We start from the raw sequence: 22,254 nt of genomic DNA on the forward strand, positions 1-22,254 counted from the left end.
ATCCAGTGAGTCGTGAAGGAGCTGAGCTCCATCTACTGACTAGCACCGTTTTCTAAGAACTCCACCTATATTCAATAGACTCATGCCAAAAGAGCCAGTTCGTTCCCAAACGGTAAGTCACATGCATCAGGCAGCAGTAAAGGGCTTGGAAACTACTGGTCTCCCTTTTGGCAGATGTTTGTGTAGAGAGCCTTTGCATTCGTGCCAACTGGCTCTCCTAGCTCACATACTCAGTAAATTACTCAAGCTTCAAGATATGTCAATATATAGCATATATATAGAAACTCTGCATCTGCATTCAAACCACAACTGAATTTAGACTTTAAACCCCTCTCTGTTAAACAGAAGCCAGTAAACACTGGGCGCTCTTAACACACTGATACACATGCAGCATTATGCCTTACCTTGGCTAAAAGAAGACTTTAAAATTCCATCTTCCTGTCTGTCTCCAGAGCACTCTCAGCTAGGGGCAGATTAGTTATGAATGAGTGAGGTACAGCTCCCCTTACCTGTTTCTGCTGTACAGCAAGCTGCCTCTCCCATTCAGGTCAAGCTCTTCCTACTCCCAAGAGCTGCCGACAACACCACTGGACTATGCATGCAATTGAATTGCATCAGGACTGGGAAAAAAGTTTCTCTTCCGACTAGAAACTATAATTTTGTATCATTAATTAAACAAAAACAGTGAATACAGAACTCAGAAACTACGTTTTACTTCTTTTTAGGTTTGAGAGTGCTCTGCTGTCCTGGTTGATCCTGTGGTAAGTCTGCTCATGTTCAATATTAAAATAAAAATTAGCGATGTACGCTGATTACCACAGCAGGTAAATTGTCCAGTCCTCATTTTAATGGTCTCTTCTTGATTTCAATCACAGACGTACCCCTATTAGAGGGAATCACAACCCAACGCTCACATCTTTAGGACTTCCTATCAGTACACCAGAACATCAGGATGGAAATACATACAGATTCTTCACTGTGCCAACTGTAGATGCGCAGGCTCTCAAAACAAACTTAGCAATGTAAATTCAACCTTTTGGGTAACACACCCTCCTCTGAAGCCTTATAAAAATACCAGTGCAACATAGAGCCATTTTACAAAACAATTATCTTTATAGAAAGGTATTTTAGTGGTATATGCTGAGGTAAATAATAAAAACAGACCCAACAGAGGGTATGACCAGTGTTATGGAGAACTCCAGATGAAATTTGGCCAAAAGCCTGTTTTATAAAAGCTAATATTTACCTACCAGTTATGATCCCTGGTAAGGTGCTTATTGCTGTAATACTTCAAAATTATTCTTCAGTTTACAAATTGAAAAATATACGAAATTAGATCTGTATGAATGTTAGGTATTAGCTGTCACAAATTTTAAAAGGCATTGTACCAAGTTTTCTTAATTGTTTACTAACCAATTTGATTGTAGCAGGTAAATAAACTACAGCATACACTTTACCTGACACCATGCATCAAAATCACCATAAAAACTAAGTTTATCAAAGTCCAACTCCACAAGGAAAACATGAAAAAGTGCAAATTATGTACCCAGTATTTCTGTCACAGCTGCTTTTTCTTAATATGGCATGAAAAAGGTTTACAGCATATATTAAGAAAATTCTTACAAGTGTTCACCTCAATGCTTATATATACAACATTTTGCTCAAAGTGCTCACTATATGAAAAAAACTGATTGGATAAAAATATTTAAACAGTGCTTTCTGAACGTTCAGGGAAATTCATATAATACATCAGTCTCATTTGTCTTCCTCCTCACTCAGTGCAATGAGATGCTGAAGTCACATCCACTTCACAAAATCTTCGCTTGCCACATTGCCAGATGACCTCAGTTACAGTGGCATTCTTGGTGTTCCATTGGGAGTGGGTCTTTTATTTTTTTGCATGTGGCTTTGATGTTTTCGAGATCTTACTACTTTCATTCTCACTTCAAATACTTCTTGTATGGCTTTTCGGAAACAATGGAAATTGTAGTCTATTAATCCTAGAGAGACAGAAATGTTTTCCATATTAATGAAGATATATATACAAATTAGGTAATGAAAAAATTGCTTATATTCTACATTTAGTGAAATACAACACTATCTCTGGAGATCACAATCAATTAATTTATCAGGCATTTTTTTGTGCATGTTTTATAAATACAAATAATTCAGTAAGCATTATAGCTTCATACTATGTCCAACACTAAATAGATTTTTTAGTCTTAAGAGAAAACAAATAGAAGCTCATTGGCAGATAACAAAGCTTTAACTTAATAAAGAGCTTTGAAGCAGTGCTCAGTATACTACAAGAAAAATTACAGTATTTCATTTTGTAAATTTCTTTTACAGAGTAACTGTGATAAAAATAAGTAGCATCTAGTAATCGAAGAATTTTCATTTTTGACAATGCATAAGCTTTGAAATGGATACTTGATAGAAATATTACCAAGTAACAGCCAGCTACACTGTATCTTACATTGTAACTGAAAAATAACACAGTAGACATTCTGTTAGATTACATACATACATAACAGGCAGATAACATCACCATGTGAGTGGGCTGAATATGATCCCACAGAAAAGCTGTAAAGCCATATTGGTAGTCAACTGGAAGTCTTACTGGGTGCTACCATTGTGTAATACTGCAATACAATTATAGAATTTTGGTATGGAGCTTATGATCTCATTCAAGGTTAATGCCATAAGCTTTCTTAACTCAAATACTGCAGCGTTTTCCACTTCAATTTCCGTAACAGGAGATGATATGTATTTTAAATGGTTTAAATCCACCATGTTACACTTCGATTTTTTTCCCCAGGAATTATTTTGCCTCTCCCTAGGAGTTCAGACAAAATATTACATGGAGGTCACCAGGCACCAAAAACTAATCTGCACTACAATACCAGAACTGTACTGTTAAAGAGTACAGGCTACAGCACAAAGCATCCTAAACTATGTAGACACAACAACCTGACACAGTTGTGGATAAACCCTAATGGGTGTTTATTTAACATGGTGTCTTTATTGAAATAGTGTTGTTAGGTATGTTGAAGTAACACTTCTTCGGCTTAGAGCAGCAGAAGAAAGTGACTGCATCTAACATTCACAGATAATAAAGGTGGTATGGGTATGAGAGAGAAATTCAACCAGTTCAAGTTCTATAAAATAAAAGCTACATAGCCTGTCAAACAGTCCAGCAGACATGGTATGAGTACTGCATTCACAAACACACCTACACTGACTGGTGGATTAGTATTACAAGATGGGGACACAAGCCCAGATGATGCCTCTTTCTTCCACTGCTCAGTTCTGGGGCATCTCACTCGGACCGGTAACTCAGTGGACATCTGAAATGCTGGGGTTTCAACCCCAAGCCCCAAATTAATGTTGACATATGGGTGATTCCCACAGCCCTTCACAAAGGGGGGTGAGTTTGCCTTTAAGCTTCCCTCCAGGGTGGGGCCGGCCTGGCAGGGAGAGCCATTGGGTAAATGAGCCCCGGGTGTCTGCATTAAGTAAGCAAAGGTCAGGTGTCCCACTTGGGGATAAAAGCTGGGACCACTTGCAGGTAGGGGCAGTGTCTGTCTGTGAGGTGGGTGCACTTTGCGGAGTTCCCTGTTGGGGAAGGACCTCCCAGCTCTCTGGAACTGGGCTCCAGTCAGGTCTGGCTTTTGTGAACGCAGGCTGTGTAGAGATTCAGTATGTGGCTTCCTTGGTCTTATGTATTTGTTTTCTTGACTTGGTTGTCTCCTGTCCCTTCTATGGGAAACTGCATTTCACCATTTATTCCACCCATTGTTGGTTGTGTGGTGGTGTTGTTGGGGTCAGTGGGATTGATGTTGATTATGTATAATCTGACTGACTTGTACCCCCAGTGCTCACCCATGTACTGACCCTTTTGTATCAAATACAGTTTGGTTATTGGTTCATCTTTATGCTGGCTGTGTCCTTTATGGTAGGCTTAATAATTGGCAAAACAACATCATGTCAGCGAGCAGAGCGATCATGAACTAAGCTTTCAGTATTGACCATGACCAGGGTCAGAGAGATAAGCAAGAAATTTTATGCACTTCAACTACAAAATATCAAAGCCACCCAGGTCCTAAACACGCAGCTTTTCAAAAGCCTCCTTTCAAAGATGAAAAAAGCAATAACATATTTCTTTCTATCGGCTAGTTTCAATAATTTTCTCTTGGTTATGGCACACAAGCTGTTCCAAATGTGTACGCTGGTGCCAACAGGTACAAATTGCTGTTAGCCAAGATAAACCAACACATTCTACTGTTGCAGATGGAAGCTTTACTGCACTGGATGTAAACTTTCATATGCTTTCACCTCATAAAGTTGTCAAATACATTTAGGATTTCATCTTATCTTAATGCCAGCACAAATACTTCATGCCTTCAGACAAGTTATGTCAACTCTATCAAGCTGTACTTACCTTTAGTATTTGTGATACAGCTAGAGACTGTTATCAGCTAATGACAAACATAGTTATTCATTAACTCGCTAATATAAGGGAAAAGTAATGCAATCATAGAAAAGGGAAAAATACCTTTTCTCTCAAAGCTTTCTTCTCTGACAAAACAAACAAGAGCAAGGAATTTTGTCACCTCTTTTAAATAAAGGACAGTTGTATTGTTCAGTTTTATGATTGCCATTGATTCTTTGTCATAAGGAGTTCCAGTGCCATCGTCTTTAAGCCTAAAGGGCAATATCAAACAAACAAGATAAACCATGAGATGAACTAACATTAAGTACTCCCACATTGGTTCTTACACCAAATAATCTCAAACTTGAATAAATTTTCATTTTAACCTTTCAGGGAGACTCTTCTTCAAACTACACACTATGTAAACTAAGAAGATATAGAGATTAAATAATTTACCCAATCACACACCAGATCTTAGATCTGGGGCTAGAAATAAGATTGATTGATTGAACTGGGGCTTTATTTATTCCTCCATTTTTTCTTCCAAATTACAACAAGGTTGTGTTTTCTTTTCATCAGTGCACTATATTATGACTTTAGATAGAACATGTGAACCTCTAAGTCTGTACTGGTAATTCCAAATCCAGTAACCTTGCTTGAGCAGTGGCAGCTGACTGACAGTTTAAGCCATGAGACTTTCCTCATGAGATGTTGGCTTTTGCAACATCATATCATGAGAAGAGATTTCTCCTTCACAGATGATGTGTCATGATGATGACTGTGTTAGTTTTGTACCTTGTAATTTTTCCCTCATTCCTGAATGCACATGTAGATTTTGTTAAATGGATAGTAATTGCCAATCTCCCAGAAAAATTAGTATCAATAATATATTAAGGCAGCAAGTTCCACAGATGCTCCAGGAACAGAGGACAAGAAATGAATTGTAATATTATGTCTTTAGTCTATAGCTAAAAACACCACAAGCAGATTTCTGGTGATAAATGCTAAATGTTTACACAAAGACAGTGGCAAAGTGACATTTTGTGAATAGAATGCCCCCCCAAGGGTCATTTGAACTACACAGCAGCATCTTTCTCTGTACAAAACTAAAATGCCACATAATCAGCATCCCCTATTGTATACCTCTGTAAAACACAAGTTCTTCTACAGTTACTGAAGTGACTGACTCCAAAATCTGAAACATACAGTAGAGTATACAAACTTCAGAAATTTTAGAAAGGTATTCAACAATTTGTTATCATTTTTAAGTTCTAATGCTTCTTGCACATCTGCACCAGTATTCTCCCCTGTACCTTCTCCAAGAGTACGAGTCTATCAACAGGTAAGAATGCAAGGCTGCCAAAGACTACCACACTCTAAGCATGCTGTGGTTTAGCCTCATAATCTAGGCATCTTAGTGCACTAATTCTTAATATGCACCTGCCTTTCCCATGAATAGCTCGCCAAGGGCTAAGCCACTTAAAACATAACTTGCCAAGAAAATGTACATGCTACCCCAGGATATCTCCAGTTGCTAATGTATAAGGAGGAAAAACTGAAAAAAACCCCACAAAGGTCACGTAGGGAAAAAGAGAACAGAGAACTGAAGCAAGAGTGAAGCAGCCCTCTGAGGCCAGTAGAGGCCACTAGCTATTAAAGTAAACAAAACTAATATGGCCCCACCACGTTTTGTTTTTTTTTTAATGGGAAACATCCTTCTGTTGAATTCGGCCCTGGGGAACAGAAAGATAATGTTTCTTTTTATTTTAGGTTGGTTACTTTCCACTCCTTCCTTAAAATAAAATTACTAGCATAGAAAGAGGAAGGTGTTCGCAAAAGAGCCTGGGCAGGGAACAGTGCTTGTTGCTGGCAGGGGATCTGTACCTCAGAGGCCAGCCGTTTCCTCTTTCTCCCCTGTCCTGACAAATTGCTCCGGCAAATTACACTTTCTCATTTATTGTTTATACCCACATCATTCTAATTTTGAGGCCATTCAGATTCTAGGTACACAGTTTTATGAAAATCATTAACAATTTACTTACCCATATATACAAGAAATGTCAATCACAACATCTATCATATCACAGCAGAGCTCGTAAGTTTGCATATCCACTGGAGTACTGTCCGTTGCAATATAGATCTTACTGACTACATCAAATAAAAATGCTTTTTCAATCCCAGAATTCTATTTAAGGAAAGAAGAAAGAAAAATAAAATAGAAGCCATATCTTCAAATTAATACCAAGCTTTTTTGTTCCCCAATTTGCCTGTTACACAAAAAGCTAGGCTGCAAGAAGTGGAAGTTATACCACAATCAGGGTCATTTTGAAAGAACTGTACATACAGAACTGTTGTATTTGTAGCAAACTCTGATGCTCACAGACCTTCCAACGGTTTCTGCCTCTGAGCAGCCATAACTCCAAGTTACACTCACAAACTTCCCCTCTCTGGAAAACATCTGGAAGGACTATTTTCAGTAGAAAATGCAAGGGGGGAAAACAATCTTCCAAGATCAAGCTTTTGGGTTTTTGGCTGTAACAATGGACATGAAAAGAGAGATGTAATTGAAAGTTATTCTAGCTGGACATGTAAGAAGGTAGAAACAAGAAAAAACCTGATGGACAAACAAGGCAGTAGAGTTCAGGAACTAATTGCTCAAGGAAGTTGAAAAATTGTCTCATTGGGGTCTGTAGCTGTTTTACTGTCTGGTTCCTTAGAACATCTTTTAGGATCACAGGAAAGACCAGTCATTTGATGGTGCTCTTTCAGTTTTCAAGTATCATTGGTGGTTAAAGCCATGTTTATAATGCTAAAGCTTGCTAATGTGATGACAGCTATGTTCCTGTCATCCTGCCAAGCTGATTCAGACTCTCTCCATACTAGAGATGTATCATATTCGCAGCTCTCAGAGGCCAGCCAGGAATGCTAGTTCATATTCTTTGTGTAGATAAGGTAAACTGCCATAAGGCTCTGCTTCCTGGAAAAAAATAGAGGAAAAAATGTGTACTGTTTAATCAAAAATAGTAGCATTGCTTGCTGATATCAAGGGATAGCACCCGGGTGGCTGTCCCAGCATGAACAGAAAGGGCAATTTCCCAGCATTGCTAAAGCTGAAGCTATAAAATATGTTTCAGAATTCACCTATACAAGGAAGAGAAGCAACTTTCTCCCATCAAACCGAATTTTCTCCATATATGGTCTTCCCTTTTTAATATGGTTTGAGAATGCTGCCACAGCAGTTTTGTAACTACCAAAAAACCACACTGAATACCCCTAATAAGTTTTAATGGCTTCAGCTTCTTTGTAGTTACAGAACTTTCCTTTTTCTTCTTCTTTCTTAAGTCAACTATTTAACACATAATTAAGAGACTAAAGTGACCTTTAGTCAACACTTTTCAAATTTCCCAAAATCGCTAGAAAAATTTCAACCCTAGGTATGCTACTGAACAACGGCCAGCAATATTTTGGGCATTTTCTTCTTAAAGAAGCTTAGTTCTGCCACCATCACACACAGAATTAAGGCTGGAAACAGCCATCAATAATAACAGAGTATAGTGGTGAATTTCTTGCATTGCATTAAGGAAAAGACTTTACGAGTGGCACATTTCAGTAAATATTCAAAGAATATTCAAAACACCATATACACTGTGGATACCTTAAGATACATGGGCTGAAGCACACGAAGTACAAGAAGAGTCTCAGAGAACTGGATTTGTTCAGCCTGGAGAAGACTCATTGCTATCTAAATACCTAATTTAAGGGTGTAAAGACAGAGCCAAACCCTTCTCAGAGCTACAGTCTTGAAGGACAAGAGGCAAAAGGCACAAGCTGGAATTCTGACTTGATACAAGGAAAAAAAAAATAGCATGAGAGTGGTGAAGCACTGGGAACATGCTGACCTGAGCAGATGTAGAGGTTCCATCCCTGGAGATACACAAAGCAGAACTAGACCCAGACATAAGCAACCTGCTCTAACAGGCCTGACTCTGAGCAGGAACTGACCTCTAAAGGTCCCTTTCAGCCTACATGGCTCTATGGGTCTACTTTCTTTGAGCACTAAGAATAAAAATGTATACATATTTATTTTGATTATTCTTGCCACATGTGCTAGTTCTGTAATTCTTAAATAATAGTAATTTTGACAGCACTTCACATACTTCAACAGATGCTGCCAAATAAAACTAATCACAAGATTTACCTGTAAATATCATGTAAGTATACGGCTGTAATTCAAAGCCAGAATATATATTTGAAAATACAAGTAATTTTTGACCAAAGAAGTTGGAACTCGAGCCCTGTAGTGTCATTCATCAGGAGCTGATTATAGAATTTTGTATTATATAAAGGGAGACATAGTGATAATTTCAGCTGTACAGGTAAGATGTACCTTAAATTATTAAGATGCCAGTGACAATATAATAACATTTAGCAATGAGAAGTGATTTTTCTATCTCAGAACTCCAACTGCCGCAGCCTGCCTGTACTTGCAGTGACAGTTTAAAAGGTTTCCATCTTGTTTGTCATGACAGCAGTCATGCTTGCTGGTAAGGGCAGAGCTTGGTGTCTTAAATCATGCTTGTTTTCAGTTGAAACTAACACAGTAGTGGTAGGACTTGCTGAGAAACTGCACATATTTGCTTCTGTCAAACTCTGTATGGTGACAGAAACCTTGGTGAAAGGGTAGGATGGACTGCCAGGAGTAGTAACCACTAAATTGTACCCGCATGACTTCACAGATTTCCTTTGCCAGGGCTTTTAGTATAACTTTAACTGAAAAAGCAAAGTATTTGTCAGAATGTTTGTGATTAAATTGCTCAAGGAAAAAATTACCAGTACAAATAATAATTACAAATCATTACAAAAAATCAGGAAACAGTGAATAAAAAATACTATTCAAAGAGACATTATATCATTAGTGCTCCATCAGAAAAAGTGACAATAAGAAATCAGCTGTTTCTGTTACTAGAGCAGGAGGGTTCCTTATGAGAGAAACAAAGGCCAAGAGCTGCCTTATGCAACTGAATAAAATGCTACCATTGATGTCAATGAGAGCAAGGCCAGAATAAACAACAGTCATCTCTGACACAACCCTACAGTCTGGAAAGAAGATGCAGCATGTGCTAGAAACACTGTGAATTGATGTAAGAATATTCCATGGCTACTCTGAATCAAGAGAATCATTGCAAAAAATCTTCTGCAATGAATATATGAGATTTTGTTTCAGACAGATAAAAACCATGAGGTAGTTGAAATTCAAACCATGTTTCTCAACTACACTGAGTTTGATGAAGTAGAAGGCAGTTTCTATTCTTTAAATGGAACGGCTTCAATAAAACTGGTAGTATTACTCCAATTCCTAGGTTAGGTAAATGGGCCTATCTTTTCCCTTCTTGAAAGTATGAAAAGTAAGCCAGAATTTGGCCCTAAAAACTAATTTTTAAAAGAACTTACAGGGTATCACCCATCACTTACAGTTAGGAATGAATTCTGGACAGTTATTTAAACAGGCCTTGCAGCATACAGCAAATTTAATGAATGAATTTTAAGTACCACATTTGAATGTACAGATTATTAAATTTAAATCATTAAATAAACAAAACTGTACTTAGAGGGTTTTTTTACCATGTTAACTCATTGTTTGTTTTTAACACATACTTTTTCACATCCCTCAAAACCCCCCCAACAACCCTAAAACGAAAATCCACATTCCTGTGTCACACAACTTGATTGCTTGGTAAGGCCACTGTAATTAAAAAACAGACATCCTTCTATATGAAGCTGATAGAGTGTTAGGTGGGATTTATACAGGTTTTGAATGCCAAACCAACTGTTCTTTTATGCTTTACAAGCAGTTACATTAAAGAACGTAGAAGCAGTATTATCACACTGATGGTTCTTCCAACATACAAGCTAACACACTGGCACTATAAAGTTAGGCAAAAACCTGCTGTGAACTTAAAAGTGATCACAGATCTATTTTTGTAATCATCAGCTTCTCCTGTTGGAACTCTTCATGGCATAAATGAAAGCAAATCCTCATGAATATTGCTGCAAAACCCAAACTAGAACACCAATACACCCACACTTCGATATCCAGCACACTGGCTTTCTGAGGTAAGGCATGACCAAAATCCATGTCAAGATTTGTTGTCACTAAGTTGCTGAAGTAAAATGGCACCTACTAACTAATTCTATGCTGGAGAATGTTTAGTCTTCCTGTGGTTGCAAATAAGAGTTATTCTGAGTCTCCTGTCTACAGACAGAAGGTACTTATAAAAACTGACATCAAGCATGCTGAGGACATAGTGATGCAGCTACATCTTGCTTTAGGTCATTAAAAAACTCGATTTTGCTCTATTTGGAGCTAAAAACCAGTCTGAGACTGTTTCCCCTACTGAATAGGGGAAATAGCACACCTCTCTCACTTTTTTGGACTTCACATTCATTTGAAGACTTGTTGTTCCTTACAAATTACATCTGATATTCTAGATATTATTGGAACTGTCTTCTGGGTGTTCCAGACACACAAGCAACTGTCAGCAGTCATTTGGGAAGCAACTCGTGCTCATTCATCTGGTGGTTTGGCAAAAATTTTTCACCAGCTTCAAACAGTGAGGAGACCCCATGCAGAGATCAGACTCACAATGAGTGACTGGGGTGACTCTAGCACAACGAGGACTATTATTCAGACAACTTTCTCTTCAAGACTGTGTAACATATTCAATATCCAATTGCTCCAGAACTGTTGCTATCACTCCTTCCTTACCTTTCTGTCCTAAGTGGACTTCAAGACTGGATGGTAACTGGTCCAAAACTGGTCCAGCCATTTTGGTAGAAACAGATCTTTGCAACAAACCATTCATTATGAAGTAGCATCATTTGTTTTCTAATAGTAAGAGAACAAGTTTTGGAAAGACCTTCCTCTAATCCTAGCTCTCCCTTTCAGCAACACATCCAACTTTTCTCTCTCCATTTTCACACCCTCCACTGAGAAACTGTGAAGTCTAATTTTATCTTACAGGCTGTTGAATGATATTAAATAATTTCATTACTTTAAAATCACAAAAAGGCACAACAAAATACCTTGCTTAAAAATTGAAGCTTGACAAACTAATGCTAGATGCAAGGTGCAAATTTAGAATACTGTGAGAAAGGATGCAGTTTCAGGAGCTGCTATGACCTGACTTCACCACTACCAAAACAGGGAGTTCCCCCTTTTCACAGCCTACTCACTGTGTTCCCCTTTGCTCATGGCCACATGTTCCCATCTTTTATCTTGTGCCAAAACAAGAGGATGTTGGACTCCTCCATGACCTGCTTTTAACTAAATTAAAGAGGGCATTAGTGTGTGTGTCATAGTGACTCCATGAGGGAACAGGTGCGTGTCAGAACCAGTACAAAGGAGAGGAAGGACATATAATCCTCACACATACAGGAACAGTGGAGCAAGCAATTACCTCCACAGTGATAAGAAGCCACCAGACAAAGCTCTGTAATTGGCCTTAGGAGTAACTATGGAAGCTGTGAAAGCTGTGATGGACTCTACCTCTAAAAATTTCAAGATGAGAAGATTTTCTTAAGCCGGTTAAACTTTGATACAAAGTAGAATTAATTCTAGGAGGCACTACAGTCAGCCCTACATAAGAGGTCAGACTAGATGATGTTCCTTTAAGAATGTATTTACACAAATTTTAAGTACTACTTAAACAAATGCATGCAGCACAGACCTTTGCAACATTCAGATTAACATATGAGCAGGAACACGATGGCTGCTAACCCACTTTATGTGATTCAGGAAACACTATGAGTATCTCAGCAGCTCAGCAACACTGTTTAGGGAGGTGAGGCCAAGCAATGCAGGTGGGTGCATTTCAACTAAGTTTTGATAATTTCTCCGAGAGTTCACATTGCTCATGATCTCTCAGAAGGCAGCAAACAGAGTATCTGAACATGCATGTTGGACACAGCCGGATCTACAGACAAAGTATATAACAAGTACTTACTGAAATAAAGATGTTAAGCAGGTTTTCCAGTGTTGGGAGCTGTGGAATCAGTTTCTGTACCACTTTGCTAAACGCTTCAAATATAGAATGATCATATATGCTTGTCAGATAAAAGCTGGAAAAAAACGTCACCACATTTTCCTTTTAGCCACATACTGTGAACATGACGGTACCTTTCATAATATGAATGAAATGAAATATTGTCAAACAGCAAGCGCCTACACTTACGCAATTACCCCTTGTGATCAAAAGTCACACGTTATGATTGAAGCACAGGAATTCATCTCTACACAAAAAAACCCCTAGACACTGCAGACTAGACCTCAATGTAGAACTTAATGCTGCAACTCCCACCTTGGCATTCTTAAGAAAGTATTTTTCTAATTGCAGGAGAGGAATATTACTGAGTATGTCTGTTGTGATCTACTTTTTGAGAGCTGTGGATGCATTTATCAATGCAATGATGCAGTCAAGCTGTTAAGAGCTCTAAAGAGCTGGCATGTTCATGGAACAGGTCTCTAATATATCTGTACTTGGCTTTAAGTGCTAAGAAAGACATGACAACTTGACGTCCTCTAGTTCCCATCTGCAGAAGTCCACTAGTTTTCATTATTTGCTACAATAATCTGCTTGATCAGCAGACACAAGGCAAAGATACAGCACCTGTCTTCCCAAGTGGCTCCAAGCAGGCTGCAGCAGTGAGGACTAGTGATTGGGAGGGGACTGTGAGGCTGTGAGGTTTCAAAGAAGGCAAAAGTGATGTAGGTGGCATATACACTCTACTGACTACTGGTTGCTGCCACTGTCCAAGCAACTTATTAAGACAGCAGCTGCAGCAAAAACTTGTAGGACTCTGGAGTATCTGTCATCTGTATTTAAGCACACCTCCTCTCCATCTTTTCCTCCAAGACAGCAATCAGAAATCAGATACTTTGTTTGGCTCAGGTCAAATGCAGTGTCTCGGATTATCCTTTGCCTTCATATATCAAAAGCTTGTTGCCTGCTACTTCAGGAAAACAGAAAATGGTAATTTGTCAAATAAGCTGCTCTCCTCTTTAGGATTCTCTGCACAGCAGCTTTTCTCACCTGAGGTGAATCTTCTCCAATCCAGCATCTGCAAGGTCATCATTTGCCCTCTGGTGAATATCTCTTTGTGTTTCAATCTTGTGATCATCAGATAAACCATCTACTTTATGGATAAAGATTTCAAAGTTGATATCTGGATTCACTTTATAGGCTCTGGTCACAGTAAGATGAAGTCGAGCTAATGCTTCCATATAATCATCCTAACAAAGGAAAAAAGAAAAGCTACAACTGTGGGAAAGTTCTTAAAAATATATGTAACATTTTATGATACTTTTAGATAGTGCTATAGTTCAACAAGAGCTTAATTTTTTTAATTTCTTATAAGCAGAAGTCTGAGCCTACATCCATCATGTGCTCTCATGCTGTCAGCACTTAAGAATCTGAGCAAGAACCTTGAGATGTTAAAGCAAATTAGTTACCTTTTGAACACACTGCAGAGAGAGATTAAAAATAACTAAGCAGCTCTTCCAAGTTTTAATGACTTTCTTTTAATGTGTGTTTGCGATGTAAGTTAAGTCATCTATTTGCTTTGAAAAAAAAAATCTATGCTTTCCAATTTGTCTATTGATAAAGGAAGAAAAGAAAAAGGTCGCTTTAAACCTCCGTTTTTTACCTGAGAATCAATAACAAATATCAGTGCTCCAGTGCCTCTGAAAATCATCTCATAGTCAAACGTAGGGTCAAAGAAGTCAATCTGCCCAGGAAAATCCCATATCTGAAAGTTGACAAAGGAGCTGTTGGAAACATCCTCTCTGCAGATCTTGTTTGTGCTCTCCAAGAAGAGAGTCTCATTTGGCGACATTTTGTGAAAGACAACTTTCTGAATGGAAGATTTCCCACTTCTTCTCAATCCCATGAGCAGGATTCTTGGCTTAACTTCAGTACTGAAGGGATCATTGAAATCCAAAACTGAATAAAATCACACAAGAAAAAAAGTAATATACTATGGCAATATAATTAGTAACTCCCAGATAACATGCATTTGACATTTATTTTCATGATATTTTTACTTGTATATATGTAAATGTTACCAATTTTTAAGCTTAGGAAGTGGTGCTGCAGGCATTTTAATTTGAATTATTTGCCCCTTAGGATATACTACCAGAAAACCTACTTCTCACCTGTAAAACAAGAGTCTGCAAAAGCTTGATCACTCAGTTTGTATGTGAAAAATGTGTTACCACACACAGACACCCTAGAATACTTTCTTTTACTCTATTTAATACTATACCACACACATTCTAAGCCAACTTTAAAAGAATATAATCTAGTAACAAATACCCTTGTCAACTGACTGCTGCATCACACTGCTGGAAGAAAGGAGTAAGTTTGTGTTAGAGCTATAGGAAGAGGACAACTCAGCAGGCACGCAGTTCCTCTATGTTGGGACTTACAGTACTGAGCTCATGAGGAGTCATTTTCTAAGGTGGTTACGATTTCACCTGTTGTTGAATAATCTGTGTGACAATCTGTAGAAGTTTGTTATCCGGTAAATAAGATTACAGCGTATCTCCTGCTATTTACAAAACAGAGGCCTGGTAATACAGTGATTTCATTGTTATCTACCCCAGTTTGAAACTGGTACCACCAAAACGTTTTCTAGTGCTGATGCAGTTGTATTAACATAAAGGAGTAAACTATACTGTGCATCTCTAAGGACATGAATGTATAGCTACCCATATCTGTAAGCATACCAACTTCAGTTTCAGGTATCTCTAATCAAAACATTACAACAGCCTATAAATTGCTGCATTTAGTTCGTCTATAACTTGGAAATGTCCCTTGGTGCTGAGCTGAAAACTCATCTTTCACATAGATGTAAAAAGCCTTCAAACACCTTTGTGATACCCTGTCTGCAGCATCAAATACAAGCAATGCAAGAAAATGAGTTGTCAATGCTAAATCTGCAGAGTAAGGCTCCCAGCACACAGTGGTCAGGTTTAAAACTGATCAAACAACAGGCTAAACACACTAGTGATGAGGCAGACTTTCTCTCACCCACTGCAGTACACACTATTCAACATAATTCAGAGCACAACACAACTGCATTTCTTTCTCGTTTTCTATTGGGACAAATTTTGTATTGCATAAAACCAGCACACATTTGTTCATATGCATCCTTCCTGCGTATGCCCTGCATACATTAGGTGATCAACTTTACTCTAAGAGTATAAAAATCCAAAACAAGAAACCTCATCAACAACAATTTGAACCTGTCATTTTATTACATAGCCTTATGGCCCAAAAACCGTGGAAAGCTTGAAGGAATCCCTTGCCTAGAACATGTTTTGCACCTAGGGGTGGCGATCACGTCTGTCCTCTTGTGTTCCTCAAGCCTTACCCACAACTTTCAGAAACACAAGAGCAGGATGTGCCTACCAGCAGGGCATAGAACCTTGTTCACCTTGGTTTGTGCCTTCTGAGCTTCAGTTACAGAGAATGAGGACTTCTCAACTGAAGGTCCTGTGATGTTAGCGTAAACCATCCCCTTGGCACCATCTACTGGCTCCTGGGTGGTTATGCCACTCAGAGTGGGCCCGTGCCACCACAGTGACTGACAGGAGTCGAATACTCATTATGGGTGGGATCCTATTAATTTTAAATACATTTGAAAGGCCTTGACAGGCATTGCCACTTACTGCACTCTTTTCAGTTATCAGACATGAAACACTGCCAGGCTGGAGCAGTGTGCAGATGAAACCCCTTCAAGCAGAAGAGCAACAGGTACCTCTGTAAGAATCTCATCCTTCTAACACAGCAATGGCCAACTTCTGCTGGTCTACAGAGAACAAATTTAGGAAGTAATAAACTGCAGTCAACATGCTGGTGTACTCTTTCTGTCAGCCTCAACGGTATCCTCCTGTAGCTCCAAGAAACATGTGCTTACAATACTTCACACCTATAGAGGAATAATAAACCTTTGCTGCACAACAATGTAACAATACGTTTTGGGAGGACAGTCTTGTCAATAAAGAAAACCAAAGGTACAAGATTTAATGCTGTCTCCTCCACTCTCTGCTCTAACGTACAAATTTTCCACAGCTGCCAAATGTATAGTCAGAGTTTCATTAATGTTCATTTATCCATACATCATGCAATTTGCATTTTGGCCATCAGAAGGGAGAATAATTTATTCAAAGCTTTTCAAGAACTAGTATGAATAAAATACTTTATAAATGCATATAAAGACAGTCTTCTGGTTGAGGCTTTATTGCATGTTTCAAAAAAATTTTTAGAACTCCCATTTGCTCTGTACGCAACAGAACTTACAAAGTCTAATTTGCTATGGATTTGTACTTTGTGTCCCCTTTCTCTCCCTACCACAGTAACACTAACTTCCCCCTGTATGTCTTATGACATATCCTCCAAATAACAGATATGACATGCCGTGGCTGACCTGGAGCTCAACACATGCTGGTTGGCTAGACTTTACACATGTCCATAGCAGTTTGCCAGCTGCTGCCACAGAGAACGCACATATCTGCTCACATGTCCCTCTGAGGACACTTTCATTTGGGTCTCCCGCCTCTTCTGAAAGCCAGCTTCCATCAAACTTGTGGGAACTTAATCATTTTTGAGACATCTTTTGTTCAAATTGGTTGAAAGTGGACAGTAGTTTCCAAAGTTCTGACCAGTGATTAGACAACCAAAAGACAGGCTACCTACGTAATTCCCTTTTCTTTAAGAAAAGGGCTAAAAACGCACATGTATCTAAAAATATATTTTTATTATATTATTATATTTTATTTAGATAACTTGGGGTTTTACATTGTTGTTGTATGAAATAATGACAGGCTGTTAGATTTTTGTAGACTGTAACACTTAAGTAGAAAGAAATTGCTTTATATTAAAGCCATACTAAAAAATAATATAGTTGCAAGTGCAAATTGAGTTACTAATGGGAATGAATGCTAGGTCTTCTGCTAGTCTGCTGGTTTGGGCTGGAACAGAGTTAATTTTCTTCACAGTAGCTAGTATGGGGCTATGTTTTGGATTTGTGCTAAAAACAGTGCTGATAACACACGGATGTTTTCCTTATTGCTGAGCAGCGCTTACACAGAGTCAAGGCCGCCTCTGCCTCTCACCCCACCCCACCAGCGAGTGGGTTGGGGGTGCACAAGAAGTTGGGAGGGGACACAGCTGGGACAGCTGACCCCAACTGACCCAAGGGATATCCCAGACCACATGGCATCATGCTCAGCATAGAAAGCTGGGGGAAGGAAGAGGAAGGGGTCTGTTCGGAGTGATGCTGTTTTGTCTTCCCAAGTAACTGTTACACGTGATGGAGCCCTGCTTTCCTGGGGATGGCTGAACACCTGCCTGCCAATGGGAAGTAGTGAATGAATTCCTTGTTTTGCTTTGCTTATGTGCGCAGCTTTTGCTTTACCTATTAAACTGTCTTTATCTCAACCCACGAGTTTTCTCACTTTTACCCTTCTGATTCTCTCCCTCATCCCACCAGGGGTGAGTGAGCGAACGGCTGGGTGGTGCTTAGTTGCCAGCTGGGGTTAAACCATGACAGCTAGTAAGACTGTTATTTAGCTTTTGAAAACCTGCCAGTTCAAAGACAAGGAAATGTAAATGAGTATTATCCAAACCTGACTAGATAGCAAGGCTGCTATAGCACTTTCCTCTCAGAGAGAGTTAAGAAATTACCTTATATGTAAAGGAATTGGACGATGTGCTGCCTGCCCACATTCCTTTGCAGAGTACATGACAACTCCTTCTTTAATTTGCCACAGAAATGCCAGTAGATGTATCACTGCAACTTCCCAGACTAGGTTACTGAGTGAGATCATAATATGTCTAAGAGGAACACTAAACCCTTCTCTTGTTCTGTAATGGGAGAGACAATTTTCCCTATTGTGAGATGCAACACATTTCCTGCTTCATTCACTTTTGCAAAGTGTAAATGTTATAAAAGGCCAGTTTCTAATGCCCATCAACATTCCTTCATATTTCAAACTTTCTAAGCAGCCATAAAGAAGTCAGACTGTATAGAGGCCATATCCCTTGAAGCTTTCACAAGTCAAACTTAACAAACCCCAAAGCACTTTCCCCACAGAGAATTCTCAATTCTTTACAAAATTTCTGCAATTGCAGTTGTGTCCTTGCTTACGGAGTGCAATCCGCATGGGTTGCAACATGCAGAAGAGCCCAGCTTAGGAGTAGTTAATTGGGAACAGCACATAGTAGTCCTGACCTGTCTCACCAGGATGCACGGTACACAATGAATACTCTAGTATCTTCTTCACGCTATTAAGAGATATTAATTGATAGTTCAAAATCGTTTTTGAAGCCTATCCTGCATTCCATATCAGTTGCAATTCATTGTCAAAGCAGCTGACTGTCAGTGCTTCACAGGCATATGTGACAGGGACGCCACATTGGAAAGTGTATTTGTAGATCTTACCAGTTTTCAAACATCCAAATACAGCACTGCAGTTCATCTGCTCAAGTGATGTCAAGCCAAAAGAAATTATTTTGCTCATGTTACCGTCTGAAAGGTAACAAGCCTCTTAGTCTAGTTTTAAACTAATATAGCTAATAATGTTTTCTTTTTTCCCACCTATGCAATTATTTTTAACCTTTTTTGTGTAAAGGAGAATTAGCAGTCCCAAATCTTCCACTCATGTACCTTCAAGCCCATTGATCTCGTTACATTTCCAGTACTTCTGTGATTGTGACATCTGCAGCACTTTGGAGTGCTGTCAATAGCCTTACAAAGCACATACAATGAACACCTTCAACACTAACAGATGGCCCGAGTCTGGTGAGTTAACAGAAAAAGCTTATATGCAATCAAGAAAGCTGTTCAGCTACTGTGGGTTCGTAAACACTGCAGAGATGCCTGGTGGAAGGAAATTCTTGTGGCTAAAGAAAACACTCAGAACGAGAAGACCTGGTTCCACTCTGCCACAAGTGTGCCACTCTACAGTATGGTTTAAAGGTACTTCCTTGGACACTCTGCACAGAGGGTTTCCTCGCTTCTAAATACTTTTTAATTGCATATATCAAACAAATGACTAGGCTTTACGTAAACTAAGTCCTTTAAGGTCTCTGAATATGACCCCATGTGTAAAGTAAAAAGATTAAGAGGACAAGAGCCGTGGTTTCAACATTCAGGCTGGAGACAAGAAACCAGTATGGGGTGAGAGATGACCAATACAAAGTTTTGAAATTTCCTGTATGCCTATAAACAGAAATTATGTTTTTACTTTTAAGCCTGGCTTAAAAGCTCTTCTCCCTTCACTTTCAACAGCCACACACTGAAGCTGTTCTCCTTATATTGCTCTTTCCATTCTTTCTCTGTAGAAAAGTGGAGGATGTGACACTGAATTTTGGACTACTTACTGTTCAGATTCAGGAAGATAAGAGGACAAAAACTGGGAAAAGGGAAGCCCCTTGCCCTGCAGCCCAGTGTCAAATACACAAAACACAGACCCAAATCCCAACCCCCTCCATTACAGATGCTCTATGCCTCTTTCTCCAGAGACATCAGAATGAAACAGAAAGCCAGGGGATCTGGACTGTTAAAATGGCCCTTTGTTAATTCTACATAAAAAAAGGTGTCTGCATGGACTGTCTTCTGCTATTCTGGATGTAAAGATTTCGTTCTGTTAAGTACAATACTTTGGTATTACTATAAAGAAGCAATTGAAATTTTTAGTAGTCTAACAGAGCTCCTATTGAAAAATATCCAATAAATTCCTCTGAAGACAGAATATGGATTAGTTCTCTACAGAAAATGCCAAGTTAGTTTAGCACTAAAGAAATATGCTAAAATATATTCTTTTTGCATCGAAATAAAGGCAAATCTTTAGCAGTTTCAAGTAAGACTTTGATTAGCCTCAGCTAAGCTCTTACATCCTAGCATTCCCACAGTGGTTATACTCAAAAGCACTGACGTTCACCCCCTCCCCAAAACTGCATTAGTCAACGTGATACCTCCCACGGCAGTCCGTAGGACTGGGCCTTTAAGGAGAAGGGTTCTACATGCTAATAATCAACGTAGCCTTAAAACATGTGGCCTGTTATTGCACTTTTATAAAAAAGCAATTCTTTTTTCGCCCTGAGATACTACTGAGAGTTCTCCAAGTGCTTTTGTGAAATACGTCTCAGAAGAATGAATTCACGCTCTGAATGAAAGCAACAGGCTCTGAGCTGGCATTGCCTTTTTTTTTTCCTGAATGAGACTGCTTTTCCTGGTAAGCTTGTCCTTCTGAGCATCACCATCCATCCCGACAGATCCGCAGCGAGTAACGTGGGTCCTCACATGCACAGACAGACGGACACCAGACACTGAGCAGAGCCTGCCGCCGTGGGGACTGACATTCACAGCTGCAGAGCAGCCCTGGACACAGGCTTGTGTGTTGTCGCTGCCTTTTATAGCCTGACACCCAACCTCCCGCCTCCTTGGCACGCTCAACTCACATCGTCAGGCTGTGTCCACTAATAACTAATAACTCTCACCCCAGACATGGAAAATACTGAGATTACCCCACACACACTCTGCCGCACTCCTTTTGCCTCGTCCCTTTTCCCCAACGCTTCCTGCTACCTGCCAGCCCTTGCCCCGCTCCTGCCACAGAGCTCCCCGCTCGCTCTGACCCCACGGTAGCGCCGGGTCCCCGTCCCGTCCCCTCCCACGGCCACCTCCGCAGCATCCCCGGCCCAGCCCGGCCTCTCGCCACCCCCCGTCTCCAGCGAGGCCTGCCCTCCCTCCGCACGCCTCGACAAACCCGCACCGCTGTCCCTGGCTGCCTTCGTGCCCCGCTCGGGAGCTCCCGCGGGGAGCCGCGCTCCCTCCCTCACCCGCACCCGCAGGACCCCCCCTCGGCGGCCGCGGCCCCGTCCCGCCCTCCCGCCGACCACCGTCCCCGCCTCACCTCGGCCCCTGCCCCGTCTCCCCCGCAGCTCCGCGCACACGGGGCCGGCCCTGCCCCGCCTCACCCTACACACCCGCACTCGCCGGCGGTCGCTCCCCCGCAGCCCCCTCCGAGGCCGGCGCCAGCCCCGCCCCGGGCTCTCTCCGGGAGCAGCCGCCGCCCCCCGCAGCCCCACGGCGGCCGCAACGCCGCTCCCCGCCGCCCCCGGTGCCGATGCCGCGGGTGGCACTCACACGCCTCATCGCCGCCGCTCTCCGCGTCCCCGTCCGAGAAGGACTCGGCCCCGTCGGCGTAGCCCGCCAAGCCCACGATCTCCTCCTCCTCTTCCTCCTCCTCGTCCCCCTCCTCCTCCTCCGGCAGCTTCCTCGGCACCTGGCTCATGCCGGCCGCGCTCCCGGCGGGGCTCCGAGGGCCCCTCTCCTTCCAGGCGGCCTCGGGGCGCGCCTCGCCGCGGGCGCGGGGGGGCCCAGGTGCCGCGCTGGCGCCGTGCCTCGCCGCCGCCGCTCCCCTCCCCCGCACGGCGCTCGGCGGAGCGCGCGGCGCAGCCTGCCGGCGGGGCGCGCAGCGGACGGGCGGGCGGGGGAGGCGGCGGCGGCGTGACCCGCGTCACCTGACGCGGCCGGTCACGGGCCGGCGGGGCCTCCGCGCCCGCCGCTCGCCCAGGCCCGGCCCCGCCGCCGGCAGGCAGAGCCGAGCGCTGCGCGGCTCACGGGCGGGCCCCGGGGCCTGCTGGCCGCCGCCGCCTCCTCCGCTCCGGCCCCGCTGTCCCGCGGCGCCCTACGCGGGCCTAAAGACACCCGTGGGAGCGGGGCACCCCCGGGACGCTGCCCCTGGCGTGCGGGGG

The 22,254-nt window shown here is 41.4% G+C and overlaps 1 protein-coding gene across 1 annotated transcript; it reads right to left on the bottom strand.

The window, feature by feature from the left end:
• Positions 1-1,089: 1,089 nt before the first annotated feature.
• RRAGD (Ras related GTP binding D) lies at positions 1,090-21,917 on the bottom strand. Its single transcript, XM_074896027.1, has 7 exons — positions 21,644-21,917; positions 14,135-14,430; positions 13,522-13,721; positions 12,436-12,550; positions 6,475-6,617; positions 4,556-4,704; positions 1,090-2,000 (listed from the first exon to the last, which is right to left on the bottom strand). Exons 1-7 carry the CDS (start codon positions 21,789-21,791, stop codon positions 1,849-1,851), a joined length of 1,203 nt encoding a protein of 400 aa, XP_074752128.1. The 5' UTR covers positions 21,792-21,917; the 3' UTR covers positions 1,090-1,848.
• Between the last annotated feature and the right edge of the window lie 337 nt (positions 21,918-22,254).

Source organism: Athene noctua, chromosome 1 (genome assembly GCF_965140245.1).
Source record: "Athene noctua chromosome 1, bAthNoc1.hap1.1, whole genome shotgun sequence".
Lineage (NCBI taxonomy): Eukaryota > Metazoa > Chordata > Aves > Strigiformes > Strigidae > Athene > Athene noctua.

Excerpts from the sequence above, each read along its gene's own strand:
- RRAGD (XM_074896027.1), bottom strand. The coding sequence starts at position 21,791 with ATGAGCCAGGTGCCGAGGAAGCTGCCGGAGGAGGAGGAGGGGGACGAG. Across the intron at positions 6,618-12,435 it reads TGCTTAACATCTTTATTTCA|AATTCTGGGATTGAAAAAGC; the intron begins GTAAGTACTTGT and ends TTCCTTAAATAG. Across the intron at positions 4,705-6,474 it reads GACATTTCTTGTATATATGG|GCTTAAAGACGATGGCACTG; the intron begins GTAAGTAAATTG and ends ATTGCCCTTTAG.